The sequence below is a fragment of the Drosophila simulans genome, chromosome 3L (assembly GCF_016746395.2).
Source record: "Drosophila simulans strain w501 chromosome 3L, Prin_Dsim_3.1, whole genome shotgun sequence".
Taxonomy (NCBI): Eukaryota; Metazoa; Arthropoda; class Insecta; order Diptera; family Drosophilidae; genus Drosophila; species Drosophila simulans.
In genome coordinates, this window is record NC_052522.2 from 20,271,158 (window position 1) to 20,291,773 (window position 20,616).

At 43.5% G+C, this 20,616-nt stretch overlaps 1 protein-coding gene across 1 annotated transcript; it reads left to right on the forward strand.

Moving 5' to 3' along the window:
- Nucleotides 1–16,090: 16,090 nt before the first annotated feature.
- LOC6738891 lies at nt 16,091–19,934 on the forward strand. The gene is made up of 3 exons (XM_002085650.4): nt 16,091–16,346; nt 16,405–17,440; nt 17,653–19,934. The coding sequence occupies exons 1-3, from the start codon at nt 16,271–16,273 to the stop codon at nt 19,808–19,810; spliced, it is 3,270 nt and encodes a 1,089-aa protein (XP_002085686.1). The 5' UTR covers nt 16,091–16,270; the 3' UTR covers nt 19,811–19,934.
- Nucleotides 19,935–20,616: the final 682 nt, after the last annotated feature.

Sequence of the window (20,616 nt, forward strand, 5' to 3'; positions counted from 1 at the left end):
CGATTCCGATTCTCTCTAACGGTGATACACCCGAGCACTCAACCCCCTACCGAGAAACAACCAGGGAGAGAGAGAGCGAGAGTGAGACTTGAAAGAGCGACTTTGAGTCAAATTGCCTGTCTGTGTGAGCCGCTGTTTGAGTGATGTTAACTCGAATCCGAGTCGTTTCGGCTATTGAGTCGTATTCACAGATCGAGCTGAAACTGAGTAAATGCATATGAACATATATTAAAAACGTATAATTACTACTTAAATACAAACTATAGCTACACAAAAGGCAAATTTATATCTTGTTTGCAATATACATATGTATGAAAAGCACAGTTTATATCTCGGTTAAGATAAAATAATAAAATGTTAGTAATTGCGAACAAATATAAGTCGTTTAAGATGTAGTCTAAGTCTATTTGGTGTGTTGCTTAATATTACCAATTTTAAGGTTTTCCTTTTACTGTTTTTATCTCTACTTTATTTATAATCAATTTGATTCTTTAGTTAAATATAATATAATTACAAAAATACAACGATTGTTAAGGAACATAGTTTTGTTGATTTAGTGTCCAATGTTTTATAACTTGGGAATATTAGTGGCAAACTGTTCAAATGTGGTATATAGTGAATTAACAATAATTCTTACTTTGTTAGTTTATAAAAATAGGATACGATTCAATATGTAGTGCTTCCAAGTACATCACTATTTTTCCAGTTGCTCACTTTGAATATTGCACTCGATTGTTTTTCTCGATCTCTCACCATTTTGTGCGGCATTTGAGTGCTTCACTCACAGGGCACACACACTCGTGAATATATCTACTCGAAGAATTCGTTACCACATTTGATTGGCTCGATTAACACAATCGGAGCACCGTTATAACCAGTATACCCACACAGACAACCGGTAAAGAGAGCGGCGTGCTCGTGAGAGAGCAATCCACCAACACCAGCGCAAGTCGTGATCGTGCTGCAGTCGTCGTCGGGTGTTATAGATAAACGAGCCGATCCCGTTTGCCGTGGGCGAAAACGAGACCGGACTATAAGGCCGTCTCCCGTGCATCGGGCGAGTTATATACCCGGCATATATGTTCTCGTTTCGCTGACCAATGCAGAGCAGCTGGCTGAGAGCTACCCATGCAAACGAGAGCGATCAATGAGAGCGATCACTCACACAGACGCATCCATCGAAATCGTATTAGCGGCTTGCCAGTGGGCGTGGTCTATCGATCGGGGAGTTGTACCCACCACCCACCTCCCCCGAACCCAACAAAAGTCCATCGAGCATTGCCCACATCCAGCGATCTCGACTGAAAGTGCGAATGAGAGGGACTAAGTGTCTCAGAAAGAGAGGGGAGTACGTAAGTCTCGAGTGATGGAGTTTTCCTAACGGTCTGCAACTTTTTCCTTTTTTTTGCGCATCTTCCACTAGTTTTTTCGCCCGTTTTGCAGTTGTCAAGCTGTCATAGTTTCGATCATTAAATGCGATATCTGTTGATAGCCATAAGACATTTTACGATATTACTAACATTGTTAGCTGGCGCCCCTAGTGCGAAAGAGAGACAAACTCGCCGATCCGCCAGATTCCAGATGCCATCCGCGGGATTAATGTATCATAAATAGCTTAGTTTCTGGAAATTATACCTCGACCGTATGGTAATCGCTAAGTATAAATTATAATTAGCCATCTTTATGCTCAAGATCTACAAAATTGAATAGTTGCAGTCGCCGGTGTAATACCAATTGATTGGTAAATAGTTGCCGTTGGTAGTATCGGTCATTAAGGTCTATGAATATTCATACCCACAGCTCTTAGCGCATAAAGTGTTTTTGCGACGAACAACGATATTTGCACGTTGTATTAAAAATATTATATAGGATTATTTACATATGTAAGATCATGTAGTTCGATTGGAAATAGGTTTCGCAACAAAGATCGATCAGTCTGGTAAATAGATATACTGTTAAAATTGTATTGGAGCGACCATTATAATGGGATAGATGTATGATAGAATTTTATGAACATGAACTAACAAAACTTTTTATGTCAAACTTATTACAAAATACAATGTAAATAAGGAAATGTTTTTGGTTTCCCCTTTTGATTGTGCACTACTAATGATACTTCATGTTCTCAGTATTGTTCCATCGATATTACTCAGTTCCCATAACAACAGCCCTTTTTGCCACGACAAAGACTTTCTTAATGAAATATTTTACAGATGTAAGTATTTTCCTTGGCATTTTGCAATGGGCGTGAAGCCAGCTTATTTCGTGGCTCAATACGATTTCTATACTAATTTTCCCACTTTTCCCGCTTTCTCCACGCACAACGTCTTATCCCATTTTGACTTTCGGTAGGAAAATGTCACAGAAGTTAATCCAATTTGCTGTTTTACGACAGGGCACAAAACAGTGGAAGCCCGCAGCTCGTTATCATCCTGTTCGATGCTCTTTGGAAAGGGTAACCCTTCTTCTGCCTTCGGTCGGGAAACGCCTCTGATTCTTGCGTTTCCTTCGGAACAGAAATGGGGTGTTTTAAACCCATTACAAGGGCCCTTACCAGAAGGAGTTCGCTTTCCTCGTTTTCCTCTTGCGGTTTTCCGATTGCGGTTTCCTTTGCACCCGCACTCTCAGCCAGATACTTTACACAAATGTTCACGCTTTAATTTTTGGTCCTTGGCATTTGCATATGGCCAGAAGGAGATGGAGTATGCGGGAAAGGAAAGGGGCTAGGTAGTGCCTGCTAATCCCTGGTGAGCAACAGATTATCCCCGACAATTGTTTGTTCTTGATTTGTTTGTTATGGGTGCACAGCCGGGACTAAATGGTGATTCTCCATTCTTTCTATTAATCTACACTGGAAAAAACGTAACAAAGATAAAGTCTTATTAAAGTAAAAGTCAAGACTTTAATACTTGTGTAGAAAATTGATTAATCATAATAGTCAAGGTAGGAGTTTATTGAATTATGACTACAAGTTCTATTTTTCATACTAATAGTACATGGGCTCTATCAATTTCGCGCAGTGTATATTTTCACAAAAATGCTGCCTTACAATTGCAACAATTGCAGCAGGGAAATGCTCAAGGGGTTTCCTCTCTCTCGCCGCCTTTCTTTTCCTCCGCTTTTCCGCTGCGGCCTCGCCCCTTTCTGGTTACACTTTAATGCGTTCTAATGTATGTGACTTTTGCCGGGATTTCTCGTTTGCCATTTGCCGCCGCCGAAACTCGAACTTCGAGTGACTTGCAGAATGCGGAATCGGTGAATTCGGAGCGGAATGTGTATGAAAATGGACTAAAGTCGTCCTGACAATCGGACATCATCAATCACCGGCTCGATTTGTGTTTCAACCCAGCATGATCGGGCCCCTTTCGATCAATATAAATATTTCTGCTGAAATTAGGTTACAGGCAAATTGTGTCCATACGAGGACACAAGGCATCCAGTTTCGGATGGATGCGCTGCAGTTGCAGCTCCAGTTTCAAAAAGAAAGAAAAGGAAAACTTATGTCATGCCAGGCTACCTTTGGTTCGGTTTGTGAGGACTGCGTGTACAATAAATTAATTATAAATGCATTAATCACTGCCAAAATCAACAACAATCGTAGCTGTATATTTTTTATATTTTTTTGACAAATACTGACATGAGTGCTCCTCGCTAGCTGTTCGTCTCATTTCATTTGGATGGCGGTTCGGTTTTTGGCTTGGTTTTCGGTTATCGGTTTTCGGTTTTCGGATTTCGATTTGGTTTTGGTTCGATTCATTCTTTCAGGCAGCGCGTGAAATGAAAACAAAAATTTAAAACACGTTTTCGCGCTTATTTCTGGCTAATTTATGCGTTCGATTTGAATTCGCCTTGTTGTTGGCTTCGATTCGACAGAACTCTGTCTTCAAATTACACTCTCGCAATGTGGGTATTGCAAAAATAAAGCTAACCATCGAGGATTCAGGGTTCAGAATCTACATATATGTACGAGTTCAAATTTTGTACAACAATTAGGGTTAATTTCATGCTACAAAGGCTTTCTACAGACTAAAATTGACAATTATATAAATCGAAATTAAATACTTTCGATATTTAATATTTCAGAGCATTCCCAGTTCGTCGACGATTTTGAGAACCCCTAATTCATTTCTCAACCGAGTTTGATTTTGATTGAAAGCCAACAAAGAAACGAAAGAAAACAAAATTGATTTCCACCTTGCGGCAGTTGGATGCCCGATGCTCTTTGCATGTTTCACATTTGGCAGCCTCAGTGGTTTTGGTTTATTTGGAATTCGGTTTCGGTTTGCAGCTTTCCGTTCGGATGGCTTTTATGCGGACGGAGAAGTATGCAAATGAGATCATTGATCTGCTTTTGGTATCGATTTGTTTTTGAAGAGTTTGGAAAACTTGAAACCAAATCATATTTGACCCTTAGGGGTCGCCACATGCCAAAATTAACGAAAACAGAAATGTTAATTTCGGCATATGAAAAATGTGAACTGTTGACCATATCTCTCCATGTATATTTATATATTTTTTTTTTTTTTGGTCACTTCGCATTAGACGGTTGCCTTTGCTCCCTGTCCCCGTTCTACGAGCGCGAATTTGAATTTAATCAAATGAATTATGATTGTCAATGGAGCGAACTGCGCGATGATCAATTTGGACCCCGACTCCCCATGTGAAATCGTGGACAGTGATAAATTGGCAGATCAGTCGGAACCCTTGGGCGATATCAATCAGCTTTGGAAGTGGTCCAAACAAATTGCTCCACAATTCGGGCTGCCCAAAGAAGCGGTATTAATCCTACACTTTATGGCCGGACTAGAATATATCCCAACATAATGGGCCATCCGAGAACAGCTTCCGTTTTGTCAAAAACCAGCCATTAGCTTTTCCCTTTCTAGAGTTTGTTGCGTGCACAAAAGTCGGGCATTGTTGTAGTTTGTCTTTTTTCCGCTGCGAGTGGAGATTTTTCCCAAATGTGGCCGTAAAATGTGAACGAGTCGAACTTAAAGTGCCATATTTAACAATTGTTCCACACACTTGGACTTGGACGTGGATTCGGTGGGAACCTGGCCGAAGTTGACATCACACATCAGGGGCGAAGAAAAGCCAACTCTGTCCATTCGGACCGATTTCAATGTGTAATTGTAACGCCTTTGTTGTTGTGTTATTAACACCTTGCAGCCAAATGGACTATGAAATTGTTGTTGCCCCTCCAGGTGCGAAAGGTTTTTAACCTTAGCTGTAGCGGTCCGAAAGGTGTTCCAGAAAAACAAAGCTTTCGGTTCACTCTCCTCACTTGGCCCGCTCCACGGAATTTCGTGAATTTATGCATAATGGACATACATTAAATTCATAACATCAAGTTGGTCGATTTGTTGGTCCCACAAATGAACTTCGGGCTCCTCTGCAGCCGCCGATGCTGTGAAAGAAGCCCATTTTAGTGGGTCATAAATGGAGTACGATTTTTCACAGCTGATTCCGAGAAACGCTTGCCCTGAATGGCACCGCTCTGTATTTCTGTATTTTCTGGATTCGCCGAGTGGGTGATTCAGTTCACCGGTCCGAGATTTCTTAATTGGAATCGCAGCGATTGGAAGGTGGAGACTAGATGGGCACGGAATCTCTATAATGTCGGTTCTTTAGAATTTTGGAGTACGTTTCGGTAGGAGGGTTATTAAAGATTTAATTTAGAAGTACTGCCTTATTAGGACACTTGAAAATGATTGAAAGATTTATTTATTAAACATGTTATAATAGAAATATATGAATATTTGTTATACGAGCTTAACTTGTTCATGTTTTAGATGTATGAGTTCTAACTTAAGATTTTTGTGATTTATTTGAGTAAATTCGTATCAGAACTTGACACCCAGCACTCCCAGAGCATCTTGAATTCGACGATGGCAGCTTTTCCGCATTTCCCATGGCCGGGTTATGTGAGAAAGTAGCCGGCCTGCGCCAACAGATGGGCAATAAAATGGCCAGGCCCACAAGGCGCATCTGGGAGGATGGGAAGGCAGGAGGACATGACTTCAACCTGCCTGAACTTCAAAGTGGGGCGATGCAGCCACCAGGCAGCAGGCACCTGCACTGGGTTAGCTCCCTTGCCTCCAAGTCGGCCGTGGCATAGCAAATCATTTTGAAATGAATCATATATCTCGGACCATGACACGAAGACCCAGAGATGAACTTGCGCCGGGGTGCTGCAATGGGGCGTTGACTGCGTGCCGACAATAAAACTGTGAAGATGTATAAATCAAAGCGCTGGCGATTAGCCGGGGGAAAATCGTATAAAATATGTTTTCAATTTTCCCGCTGCCACACTGGAATTGGAATCCAATTTAATAGATGGATTGTCTCGCCTTTCCACCAAGCCCGCGCTGAACTTGACCCAATGATATTTAGTTAGCCAGGCGACGACTCCGGCCAAGACAAAGGCAATGTCGGCCAGGAAAGTGGCAAGTCAAAGGCAGTGGCAGTCGCATCTGCATTATGGCAATGCGGAGTATTGTGTTGCCTCTTCTTTCCCATGTTGCCAGTTAGCCAGGTTGCCTGTTGCCGCTTGCCAGTTGCCAGTTGCCAGTTTGCCCATTCGAGCTGACAAATGACTAAGGTCGCCGCGCGTTTGCAGCACAATTGGCCCGATGGGGCGGTTTCTGTTTGGACGGGGCGGTAAGAAGGTCGTCGGATCGCTGCAGTCGTCTTAGCCAGTTCCAACTCTGATGCATCACACACCGCTCGGCAGCTGCGGTTGCGCCGGACGCCATCGAACACTTGAAAATAAATGAGAATAATATTCGAAAAATGAACTACTTTCAAACTAAAAATTGTAATTACTAACTAAATAGAACGAGATGTCTGTTTGTAAAAATGAACGAGATTTTTATATGAAATGTATGCAGATAGCACATTTAATAAAAGTAATCATGAATTCTTAATTCAAGAATTCATCTCAATTTCTTACTTATTACTTGTTTTCAATTGGTTATTCTAGTCGATGAAAACTTGGAGAAGATTGTAATTATTTCTAACCTGGATTGGATCAATCTCGACTAAAGTTTTGGTTTTATTGCGGCATTTTGAAAGGTCCTTTTAGGCTTAGGCACCTGAAACTAACCATATCTTCTCTAAGTGTATCCGTAGCTAAAGAAACCTCAACTTCGCATCCGAGCAGGTGTTCCGCTACATAGAAAAGACACAGAAATCTCAACTGAAGCTGTTTGATGCGCACGAATTCCGTTTTTAGCTGAAGCTTAGGCGATGCCAGTTTTCAGTTTTCCATTTTGCTGCAATAAAATTTTAATAAGATTTTTCCTCTAGAATATATGTGCACACATAGCTAAATCGTGATGCAGCTCATCGCTCCAAACTGCCCAGTTTTTTGCAGCGTTTTGTGTGGCAATCGATCGCAGCTCCATTTTTGTATGCCTTCGCCTGGCGAAATCCAAACAAAACTCCGCACTTTTGAAGGCTCTCCATCTGATGCCTCCATATAATATTGATTATTGAGTAGATCTGCACGTGTGTGTCAGTGTATTGTTAATGCAAATTGTGCTAAAATCGCTAAACGTTGTTAATGACAGTCGACGTCGACTTCGAGCCGAGTGTTGAGCTGAAAAGATGGCGATAGATGCACTTTGGGTGTGTCGGCTGTTTGTCTAATAGAATAAAACGCAATCAATATATTTGTATATTATATAGACAATAATTGCAAAATAAACGATCGGACGATTGTGTGGTTAATTGTTCGATGTCGTCAAATATGAACACGTACAGAAATACAGATATACGACTTCTACTGCGCTTGATATGAAAACATACTAATTGGTAGATAAACTTTAAGGTCGCAGGTCAAAAACTTCGATAGATCAATATGGATTAGTTTATTTTAGTTTTGGATCTAAAATGCAATGCTTCGAAGTCTTTTCCCAGGTTTGAAAGATATAAATGCTTGAGGGTCTCCTTCCCACATGTTATCTGCCATTTGTACTCAACTAAATCTTGATGCTGTCAAAATTTGTTAGTTTTCCGAAACGAAACTGGCAATTAAGCCGCAGTTTAGCCGAATACCCTTCTGGATCTTGATCGGCACTAACTGTTGACCCTCACGCTTGATCACTCAATTAGCCTGACCGCACACGGAGCTCCTGCTCCTGCTCCTGCTCCTAACTAATAACTCGGAGGCTCTACGTCCAGATGTTCCTGAGATCGCCCACAGCCGTCAACACTGGAGTATAAAAATGTATTATGTCCACCCGAAAAGGCAGGGGTGTGGCTCAAAAAAGAGATGTTCGAGGGATAAAGAGGGAAATCATAAAATTTGAAATGGAGAAAAAAGAACGAACCTGACTAAGCCGCAGATGATGAAAAGAGCGTGTGTCGCAGATTAAGATTTCCATGTTTAGTTGAGAAAATAATGCAGAAATCATGAATGTAAACGGCAATTGTCATTGTTTCGGGGCGACCCAACCTAAACAAGCAATAATATTTGCCTTTCGGCATTTTGCGCATTTAGGGCGCTCACGCATGTAATTAGGAATAAACTGAACTGAGGCGAATATGCAAACTGAATGCTCGAAACCGAGGTACACCGAAATCCGAATCGGCATGCCACAGATAATATTTGGTCCTCAATGCCTAAATCCTCGTTCTCGTGCGTGTGTACTTAGCAAAGTCGCTGGATTTTCGAAACACTCGTCGCTTGGGAAAATGTGTGCCAACAAAGGGCTTATTTAAATGTGCATTAGAGCCCCTCGCCTTAACCCTAAGTCGTGTCACATGTCAACAATTTTCCAAAACGACGATCTGGAAACTTCCTGTCCGGCGATTAAAGAAAGTTCCTGGCTAAATACGAAAAAGAGGAACTACGAGTTTTCAAAATTTCCCTCAGGCACACGAAAAGACAGCCGACATATGGTCGATTTTATGGTCAAGAGGAGCAGAGCGATCCTAAATTGCCACTGGTAGTTAGTTCGGGTTTTTCGGCCCTTAGCCTATTGATACAGTCATTAGGCTACCGATCATCCCCTGGTTAATTGCCCTGAAATTAGGCTGTCATCGTCATTTAGTTTCAGGAAGTGCAGGAAACATCGCTGTGGGTCTCGATCATCGATTTGCGGCCGAAAGGCTTCTGCTGCCGTCAGCTGTTGGTAATCCCTAATAGTGCGATCATTATAATAGCATCATCGTCTATTTGCAATCAAACAAACTCACACAGTTTTTCGTTGATTAATAAACTGCGGATTATTCACCATACCGCAAAGCTGCCAGAGCTTCTTGTTAATGAGCTCCATCGTGATGAGTTTCTCGAATGTCGAATGTCGAAGTTTGATGTCTGAGGTCACGCCATGGATTTATTTCCATCGCTCACGGATCATATTTCTCGCAAGGGGGCGGTAGCCCAACACCTGCGTATTAGCCGATCAACCGTTGAAATTTCCGCATTCCGCTGACCCACAAAGGTGGCCACAAGATCTCGCTCCACGACCGCCCAAAAATCAACTGGCTATCCAAGATCGCGCCGATATATTTTCCCTTTTGTGCATAATAAATCACACACTTTTTCTTTCGCTGCTTTGGCGTGGGAATATGAAAAAGCGGTGAAATAGTTTCAATAATCAACGGAGAAACAAAAGCCTAATCAATTAAAGTCTCTTATCATTGCGGTGCATCAGCCAGCGCTAACGAATAATATTTTTTCGGTTGTTTCTCGGCCTCTTATTATTGAAAGTGTTTTGTGGAGCTCACGATATGCTTGTAAAACAAATCGAAATAGTGGAAGGGGACAAGAGAGAGAGAAAGATTCGACTTACACATACCCTATATAAATATAACTTTTGTTAAAAAGCTAGATGTGGAAAGAAAACTATGAGTTTTCTAGAGCTATAATGGATGGTGATGAGCGGGAGATTAGACTTATTGATTAAGGAAATAAAATTAAACCTAATATTATAGAATTATCATACATCCTATAAATTCAATAAAATATTTGGCCGCAACATTTGCGCACCCACAAATTTAATAAACCCTTTTAATTCAGTACTTGCAGGGTATCAAGTTTTTCGGGGCTATTCGAAACGAGTTTCTGTTTGATTGAAAATCCAATTACCGATCATTGACAGTTACGTTGAGTTTGTTGTACTAATTTCGAGATCTGGAGGGTATCGACGGCCGATCCGTGGTGGAAGGACATTCATCAATCAAGCCATGGCCGACAGCCCATGCAAAATTATATCATGTGTTAAAAGTTATGACGGATCATCGGAGGTGTAAAGTGTCGTTGGCACTGCCCTCCTTCGATTTGGCTCTTCCTTTTATGGCTTTGTCTTTCTTTTTTCGCACAGCTTGAGTTTTTGGTAATACATCCACTTTTCCATCCATTACTCATCGCATTCAACGATCGGCGGAACAAAAAATAAATACGCCCAATCAAAGCGATCTTTCGACGCAAACAAAAGGATCGTTCGAGATTTTTATACAACGCTTTTTGATTCCCAATTGACAGGCGGCATACAAATCCCCCGATTGTTGTTATAAATTGGCTCAAAACCCATGCACAATGCACTCGGCCATCAATCATACAACGCAACTTATACTGGCACATATGTATCTGATATGTTATAAATGTTTTCATTCCGGGCAGTTCGTTAAACCGAAGAGTTCTCACCTCGGAGCTAAGGGCGATTCCACCTGCGTATCTCCTCGGATGTCGAATCTATGAGATTCTTCGCCAGTTTAACCTTAATTGACTTGACGCAAGTTAAACTTTATCGGGCTGTGTCTATCTATCGTATTTTCTGCTGTCAAAGCTTAATATCTGTGCCTATCAATTGTTTTCGCATCTGAGTTATCTTTTTTAATTTCAAGCCCGGCTTTGCCCTCTGACCCGGGTCAAAGTTGAGAGTGTGCGAGTGTGAGTGTGTATGGGTCTCCTTTTCTCCCCATGTCGCGTGTTTCATTAGAGGCGACAAACAAACACAGCCAGTCCACAGATTTCCAGCAATGATCAGCCCGCGGACCTCAACTCGCAGTCGCAGTCTCACATGCACAGAGAAAAAATACGATGGCTTGCCTAATAAATAAGTATTTTTTATATCCATATAGTCAGAAAAGTGTATTAATAAAGGGAACATTTTTAATTATATTTCAAATGTCTTCTTATAGAAGAAGGTAATAGTACCTCCAGAATTAGCTTTCTTTCTGTGCAGCATATAGCACACAGCGTATTGTGACCTCAAAAATAACGAACGTGCGGTAAAAGCGTCGCCAACCTCAGAGAGCTCTAACCTGGCCAAAAGCAACACACACTCGCACACTCCTTGGGCAAAGAGTCTTGGTCCAGTCAGCTAGAGTAGCAGCATCACAGGCAGCAGACTTCTCCTCCTCCCAGTTTCCTTTTTTTTATTTTGTTTTTTTTTTTTTGCGACGTGCCACACCTGTTTCATGTAGTCAAGCTCTTCTCTGCCTAGGAACCAGCCATCCAGAACAACACCTGGAGAAACTTATAGAAATTTGTCAATACAATTGTATTCAAAAGGGTTTAAAAGCTTCTAACTTTTTGTTAGATGTAGGTTTCTAAATTTAAATGTTCTCTTAATATGATTATTCTAAAAAAAACGTGATATATGTGTTATAATGCAGTTAACTGCATAATGAATTTTTTAGTTGCCTATATTTTTTCCATTGCAGCCAGCGCCTTGTGAGAACTTTTGTTGTTGTATTTTTCTTAAGTTGTAGTGGAGTTGGGGGGATGGACTTTGCAGGCAACAATTTTTTGGTCTCTAAACTGACCTTAGCCAGAGATCTGGCTTTGGGAGCTGCAAACGCATTTCTGATAATGATGGACTGTATTAACCGTTAGCCAAAGTTGAAGCCAGGCTGCTTCGGGCCAGGCCTTTACCACCATGCATGTGGCCATAACAACAACAAGCTGCGGCAATCAGTGGACATTTTAAGATTTTCCAACCTCTCTGGTGGGAAATTGCTGGCCAGGGTTTCGCCGAAAAATGAGCACCAGAGAAATGAAAATAGGGGGAGCTAAATAAAAATGAACGGAAAAAACCTTTGACAGCTGAGGCTTTTACTCTCAGTCTTTAATGTCGCCTGTCCCTAAACAATTTGAACTTGTCAAGCGTAATCAGTTTTCCTTTCATTTGCTCTGACATTTACCGCCGCCAACGAAGCCGACGTTGACGCATGGCCATGTCATCAGCTCCTCAGCTCTCCAGCTCCTTGGCCATCCACGAGACACCAACGTGTCCGGCTTCTTGGCCAGAAACGCAGACGTGGACGCAGCTCGGTGGCAATTATCAAAAAGCGCGCAGCTTTTCACACGCAGCCGATCGATCGCAGTCGCATTGCTGGGATGCTGCAGTTGCAGTTGGTGTCGGTTGCAATTGGAGTCGCACTAGTCGCAGATACAGCGGTGTCACTAATTACGGCTCATTATAGTGACCAAAGTGTAACATGTTGTCAGCTACGAGGACAACCAGCAAATGTAATGGGAGAGCAATAAACGAAGGTGCCAGTGCAGCGATTGCAGTCTGGAATACTCTGCCAAACTAATATCTTATGTTACTAAAAGTAATGTTACTCTAAGTTGATTTTAAATTTCTGTTTTCCATTTGGCTTGCTATATAGTAAGTATAATAGACTTGCAATTGCATTTATCAGGTGCGAAGAAATCTGTTTATTTAGAGTTATGTGAGGAAAGCACTACTTCAAGCGAAGAAATCTCTAAAAATGATCGTATCATGAGAGGAATGAGGTAACTTATAACTACGGCTAATTGACTTTCCACATTAGAAAACTCTTTTCTATTTATGGCCTTGGCATCTACTTCTTTAGTTTATCGTATAACATTCATTCTGGAGGCTGGGGCAAAAGTAATCGCAAAGTTATCATACCCACACTCCCTGTTTTCTTTTCCTTTTTTTTTTACCAACGACTCGTGGCTCACACATGCGAGTGGATGGATCGAAATCGAAGTTGGAGACGAGGCTAAAGTCAAAGTTGGAGGAGATATCCAAACACCTGACAGTTGGCTGTTGGCGCTAACGCTGGGCCTTCGTGTTATTTCTGCCAAGTGACCATTTTTGGGCAGCCAAGTTTCGTGTGAGTTGCGATCGAAAGTGCAGCAAACGCAATTCCCAACTATTTGTTTCGTATCTCAAAAATTCTACGGCGTTCGGTTTCGAGAGCCTAACAATTAAGTTCTCGAAAAGACAGCCAACCTGTTCGGAATTTCGAAATTCGTAGTGATGCCAGGCGAAATGTCATTTTTGGACCCCGTCTCACAAATTAGCTCCATTACATCGCTCGAACGATCCATCGATCTTGGCTGTGAAAACCATTTCAAGTGGTTTCAGCAGCCCAGAAACGAAAAATACAAACCCCTCTTGTACTGAGCGATACTCTCACTTGAGAATAACCCTAGAGTCGTCGTTTGCTACACGAGTTGCCCGAATCACTTATGAAAATCGCTTGAGAAACCCTTGAAAGCCGACGACGATCAGAGTCGTTCAAAGTTCGTGTCAACATCATCAATTTTGATCAATATGTATGGTCTAATGCTCTCCCGCTCCATCAATAAAAACGCACAGTCGAGGCCAGAAAAATAGTCGTGAATAGGTAGAGTTCCTTAAAATCAATCCAGTAAGTATTTTCTGAGAGATAAAGATCAGTATATAAATTACTGGGATTAAATAAATTGTTTAGCTTGAAGGCCAAACTGATTAATATGCAGTGGAATGAAGCTTTTTTCCATTATACTTTGAGGCTTTCTATATTTTTCAAGTATGCTAACATTTTTCAAATATAAATTCATAAATACTATTTATTCAACCCCAGTTGTCCATGTGTATATTCCTCTCTCTATCTGCCATTTAAACGGCTCCTTTGCCTTCGGGGCCCGATCGTGTTTGAGTTCATCGCATTCGTCTCCGATCGTAGACTCGACAAAAATATGGAAAATTACAATTATTAGGCATTTGGCTTGTTTGTTTATTGGTAGGTGTATTGGGGTTATACGCTAAATGATACATCGATCGTTTGAATAGAGCGATCGAGCAAAACGACGCGATCCGGCGCGATCAGCGCGATCGTTCAATTGATTGCCCGCCCCAAACCGATCCGATCCGATCCGATCCGATCGGATCCAATCCGCTGGCCAGCGGACAAGTGAAAATCTGTGGACCGACTGGAAGATGAATGGAAATTGCTGCCTAAATGGCAGCGGACATGATCGAGCCGATCATCACTCCACCTCCTGGCATGATCACTTTCTTTTCGGACTGGCCGGGGAAAAACGCCAAGTGGTGGTGACATGTGTTCGTATGGGAAGATGGGTCGCCTCAACTCTTGACCCAGCTGCATAAGCAATTATGATCTTGATGATCCCCGGCGATCTTGACTGCTGATGATCTTCATCATGATCAATGTCCGAGATCATCTGGAGCGAGGGAGCTGTGGCTGGGATCTGGGGGACTTCGTCTAGTTAAGTGACGCCCTAGGGCCGCACTCGCTGGCGACCCTGTTTAAGTTTATAAAAACTCATTATAATGTCTTATAAATGCACTTGTATCAAGTGGGATTTCTTGATTGCCGTCTCCGTCTGTGGCACTGGCACTGGCCCTTCCCTTCCCTTCCTGCCATTCTTGTGCCTCAACACCCCCAACTTTGCTTTTGGCCTGATCCGAAGCTGCTCCTTTTCTTGAACGCGCTCCCGGCGGCACTTGCAAAAAAACTTTTCAGACTAAAACGTATTTTCCTACAAAAAAGTTTCATTTTCAGATGGTCATATAACGATTTTTTAGGTGCTAAAATTTGTTGTGCCACATGAATTGGAATATTTATGATATATGCTGTTTTGTGCACTGAAACTATTTTTTCCAGTATGCTCGCTGGGTGTCTGTCTTCTGAGTCTGGGCCTTGCTCTCCACTCGACTCGAGTTGAGTCGCCTGTGCTCAGCACTCGGTTCGGCTTGGGGTCCGGGCTCCCATGCTCTCATGCTTAGACACATAGTTCGCTCAAGATCATAACATGACCTTTTGACTGGCAGTGATTTCAACGCCCACGCGTATAAAACAGACCCAACAGCACCACCGCACCACTGCACCACCAAGGCAGAAAGCCAAAAGGAAGGCAGAAGGCAACCACACCACAGCGATCTGGCTCTGTGGTCTGTATGTTTATGGAAAATGGGTTATGAGATATTTCTCTGGCCTTTATCTTTTGGCCATTTCTATTTTGACCATGGGAAATAAATTCTGTGAGCTCGGGTAGGTTGGTCGCCGGCTAATCGAATGGACAGAGTGGCATCTGAAAATCTGGCCGAGGAAAAGCCAACCACGAAGGACGTTCGTTCTGCATTTTACACCTACGCCAGCCCGAAGGTTAATGATTCCGCCTGGTAACTTGTTGCTATTTCCTTATATGTGCGGTAATTGAACTCACGCGTGTGGGGATAGTCCACCCTTGATGGAAAATCGATAGACCCCAAGCCAGCAGTTCAGCCCAGCCCCGAACCTTCCGTCGACAGAGTCTTCCTTGTTTTCTTGGTTGTCCTTTTAATTCATGCCAACGAACAGCAAATAGAGTGTGTATTTTTGGAACAGACATCGGGCACGCGATGATGGCTTCAGTCTTTGGCGCCCCACCACCCACATAACAAGTTTAGCCGACTGCATTAACCCACTGCCAAAAGCGAGTGCAAGGACTCACAACCCCCCACACGATATCGAAAAAGGAAGGTTAAGCTTGACTTGTCGAAGGTGGAATACCTTGCCCTCACAAATTTATTCAATGCAAACGGGTGTGATATATAGGAGTACAGGGTAGGCGATATTTGCAAGCAACATTAAAACCATCATAAATTCATGTTGCAAACTACATATTTCCGAATCCTTTTTGCAACAAAAGTTTATAGTTCTTGGCTGTAGCGTACCATAATAGTAAACTAATACATATTTTGCTTACCTATATATTGACACGTTTCTTATATTAGACATTAGACATAGATTATTTGTGATACCCTTTCAGTAAGGTACGAAAATCGGCTTTGTTTACTGCTTGAGTGGGGTTTGCTGTTGCCAGGACAACCCGTAGGCATTCCAATGCAAAACAAATCGAATTTCGGTTGTCGGAGCCCAGGGTTTGAAGGAATTTCAGTGAAGCTCCTGCACAGCCTTGGTGTGGTGCTTCACCGAGTGCTAGGACTCCAGCCGACCTTTGATATTTCGGCTTTTATATCTAGTCTGCGAATTGGAAGTGCAATGAACTGACATGATTACGGGACCGGAGGCCAGGCAAACGCACAGGTTGTTGGACTTGAAGAAGCAGCAATGGGCTAAGGAGAGAGGTGGGTCTGCCAGGATCCTTAAAATGTATACTCCGTAATTAAATATTATATTTCACAGAGGAAATAGCGCGCATGGATGAGATGTACCATCATCACCACACCTCGCACCACAAAATCGAACGCACCTCCATTCGCACATACTACTCCAACCTGGATCTCAGCCAGACTTCGACCTCCAATCAAACTTCAAGTCAATCGCGACGAGCGCCGGGTCCGGATATGCAATTGATCCTGCGCCAGCCGGAGTATCGCCAGGGCAATCAGGCCTATATGAATCAGTTGGAACGTTACATCGACGATCTGGATGGGGATGCCGATGCGGACTTTGAGGACGAGGATGAGTCTATGTATCGACGAACCAGGAGAGGGAGCTATGCACCTGGAATGTCATCTCGCCAGATGCAGAATCCTGCCCGCTATGCGGAACTAGTGCCCACATCTCTTCAAACTGCCAAGGGAAGGATGCAGAACTCTCGACAGGAGGCGCAGCAACATTTGAAGCAGCAACACCAGCAACTTTTGCTGCAGCAACAGCAACATCAGCAGCAGCAACAGCAACGCCTGCGGAGTCCCAGTTTGCCAGCCATTAGACACAGGGTGAGACACCAGGACAGCAAGACGGGAAAACCAACTGACATTGATCCCGGCAACGGGCCACATCGATTAAACAATCCCCCGGGAGGCGCTGGCAACCCGGCTGGTGGAGGTGGCGGAGTCCCGGGGCCTCCTGGTTGCCAGGAGGAGGACACATCCGGCTATCTGAGCGATACGCCCAAGAATCCCCACACCCCGGACATTTGGTTCAACGACGGTGCGAGTCAAATCGAGAGCATTAGTGGCATGGGAAGTGCCAGTGTCCTGGATGGCGGAAGTGTGGGCGCTGTGGGAGGGGGCGTGGCCGGGTGCCGACGCCTCCGCCGATCGATACAGGCGGGCACTTCAGGTGCACCAATTCCTGCGCCGATTCCTATGCCCTTACCCCATCATCAAGCACCCCCGGGAAATCCACTGGGTAAGATATACACCATCAAGGGACGACGTGTGCCAGGGCAGGGATACGAGCCACTTGCCGCCGATGGATACATGGCCGATGGGTGAGTAACCAAGTGACCCAATCACATATTAAACAAACAAGCTAACTGTAATTAACCATGAAACAATTTAACTGGGTAACCAGCTTTATTAGTTTATTTTAATTTGTATGGGGTGTTGTTGCCAATAATCTTGTATGTAAACCATTTATATCTTAATTTTAAGATACAAAACATTATAATTATAATATATAATAACCTTTCTATTCCTATAGATACTGCTATATGCCTGCGCCGCCCAGCTCATCAAACATGAGCTTGAGTCGCGATGTCTCCACCTCGAATACTTACCAGGTGCACATTGGCAATCCGGACCAGAACGATTTCTTTGTCCATGAGCAGCACGAGAGGGAGAGGGCTCGGTGGGCCAACTTTAATGGTGGAGCTGGCCATCAGGCAGCCCAGCAGCCGCCAGGATGGCTAAGTCGCGGAATGCACGATCTGAAGGACAGTGAGGACGATGTACAATCAATGCAGTCATCCTCAACCTACTTGAGAGGGCAGAATGCCCCTCTAGATGCACATACACTGGCCGAAAGAATGGACAAAAGACGCAAGGCAGCGGAGTACCACAATGCCATCAAGAAGCAACTTCACGAACGGGAATTGATAAGGAAATGGGAACAGGAACGGCATCGGCAGGAGGAGCAGATCGAGGAGGAGCGCATCCGCAGACAGAAGCAATTGGAGCAGGAGCGTCTGGAATTTGAGAGAAGAACTCTTCTGGAACGCGAAGAGGCCCAGCAGAAGAAACAGCAAGTAATGCTGGATGCCATACAGAAAGCTGAAGTGGCGGCCAAAATCGAGAAACAAAAGAGGCGAATGGTCCACCAGCCATCCAAAGTTTCTCAAGAAACAGAAGAGGATGATGAGGCTGAGCTAATGAGAGTTCAATCCGTGGAGGAGGAAGAAGATGCGGAGGAAAAACCTGCTGCAGTAGATCCACCTTCCCAAGAGGAAGGAACATCGAATACACCACGTGGTGCACCTCCAGTTATGACAGAGGAAAAAGTTCTTATAGGTACCCCTATCAACCTTCGACGCACCATCACGAAACCCATTAAGCAACCGAGGGATCCTAGAAAAGAGGAGCCGAAAGAACCAACCCAAAGCAAAAGACAGTCCTCTTTCCTGGGGGAAGATAAGGAGAATGTGGCGCTGCTGATGCAACCAGCTACCCTTATTCCATTGCCCGTTACCAGTGATATTTTTGGGCTCCAAAATGCCATTGGGAACCTTCAGATAGCCACTTATTTTATGCAACAACCCATGCAGAAGCCACCAGAGACACCGTGCTCTTATTCGAAAGCCACGATGACCCATCGTACGGACACCTCCATCTACACCGAGGATGGCTACCAGGCGGAAAAGGAGGAGGATCCACTGACAACTGCACGATCTGGGAGAACGGATTTGGTGACAGCCAGTGGGTGCTTCTCCCCAGATTCACTAGAGGTAGATGTGGCTCCAGTTTTGATACCCGATACAGATAAACTGGCACTGATACCTCTGAAGACACCTCTACAACTGGGCAACTCGAGTAGTTTAGATGACAGAGGCGAACATAGCCATGAGGTGGGTCACCAAGCTGATGTGGAGACCCAAACAGAGTTACCCCTCAATTGCGATCTCTGTTTGTTCCACGATAACTTCTACAAGGTCTTGCTTAAACGGGAGGTTTCTACCACCACCACAACCCAGACATCGAAATCTCAGACACAACCCGCAAAGGAATCAACTGCTGAAAAAGATCATGAGACCACAACGACAACAACCACCACCACAACAACCACATTTAAGGCTAAAAGCAAGGATAAGGACAAAGACAAGAATTTGAAAAGGAGCCTAAACAAGGATAAGGACGCCAATAAGATGGACGATCGACCAAAGTGGGGCGTCAATCGTCCGGTTGTCCAGTATGTAAAGGCCAGTGATCGGGATCCTTTTTGCCTGAGAAAGAAGAAAAACCACCCGAGCACCGCCAAGCCACCGAGATCCTTGTCAATGGACTCTCGTTTGGACAGTGTGGCTCTCCCCGAAGATCGGCTAATAAATATCGCCGGAGGACCTCCATCTGCAGCGGGTGAACTGGAAGAGGAGGGCTTCCTTCTCAAAGCCCGTAATGTATGCACCGAAATTTTGCCCATTAAAACCGACGACAAGGGCCGCATTTTCCTCAATTTTCGCGAGGCAAGCGCCATTATGAACGAGGATGAGATCAAGGACAAGCTGCGGCAGAAATACTTCAATTTTGGCAGGATCCTTCCCAGGAGAAGTTGGGCCTCGGCCACCCAGCATGCTCTGCCCTTTAGTGCGGTCACCACGGCTCCTCCACAAGCCACAGTGGGTGTAGGTGACTTAGCGGATGATTGAGATCACTTTATAAATCTTATGCGACCAGGAATCTTTTACAACGCATTCATTCATTACTAGAACGACTGTAAACCATTTATGTAAAACCTTTAAAATATAAACATTTATATTGCAAGCACCGAAATCTAATTTTCTTTCTATCTATCTTTCTATCAACCAACTAGATATTATATTCTACGGACGTACAGGAAAACATATTGCCAGATCGACTAGTAATCCTGATAAAGGACGAATCTCGTATACCCTTTCTCAACGATTGACGGATATAAAAATTCCTTCTCTATATTTCTGTCTTTATATTATTTTTGCATCTTGTTATTTACACATAAAACTTGTAAAAAGACAGCGAAGTTTTCTAAGCAGTCCTAAGATTCTTTTAGAGGTGAAATGACTTCTTTAACATACTCTAAACTAAGCTACTTGTTCTACTGAAATCCGCAGCCCGTGAGAAAGGACTTCTTGTTTGACTGGGATTTTTCGGCTGCCTAGATGCGGATTCCTCGTCAGGCTTTCGACCAGGTCTATTAGCAACATTGTTGTCGGGTCTTAACGCTCTGAAAGCCACAAATCACGCAAATGCTGCCACATTGTTCACGGCGAGCTGCTGAGCTTTGCGTTGCTGATTTTTGGCCAGATCTGTGGCTATAAGTATCTTAAGCTGGGGGTCGGAGTCTGTTACACTTTCACAGAACTCAAACTGTCGTATTTCACGCATTTTTACGAGCGTTCGCGTAAATTTATGCGAAAAATCATAAATAATCTGGGCATAGCTGCCTTTCTGGGTTCATCGAGTCCTCGGCAAACAA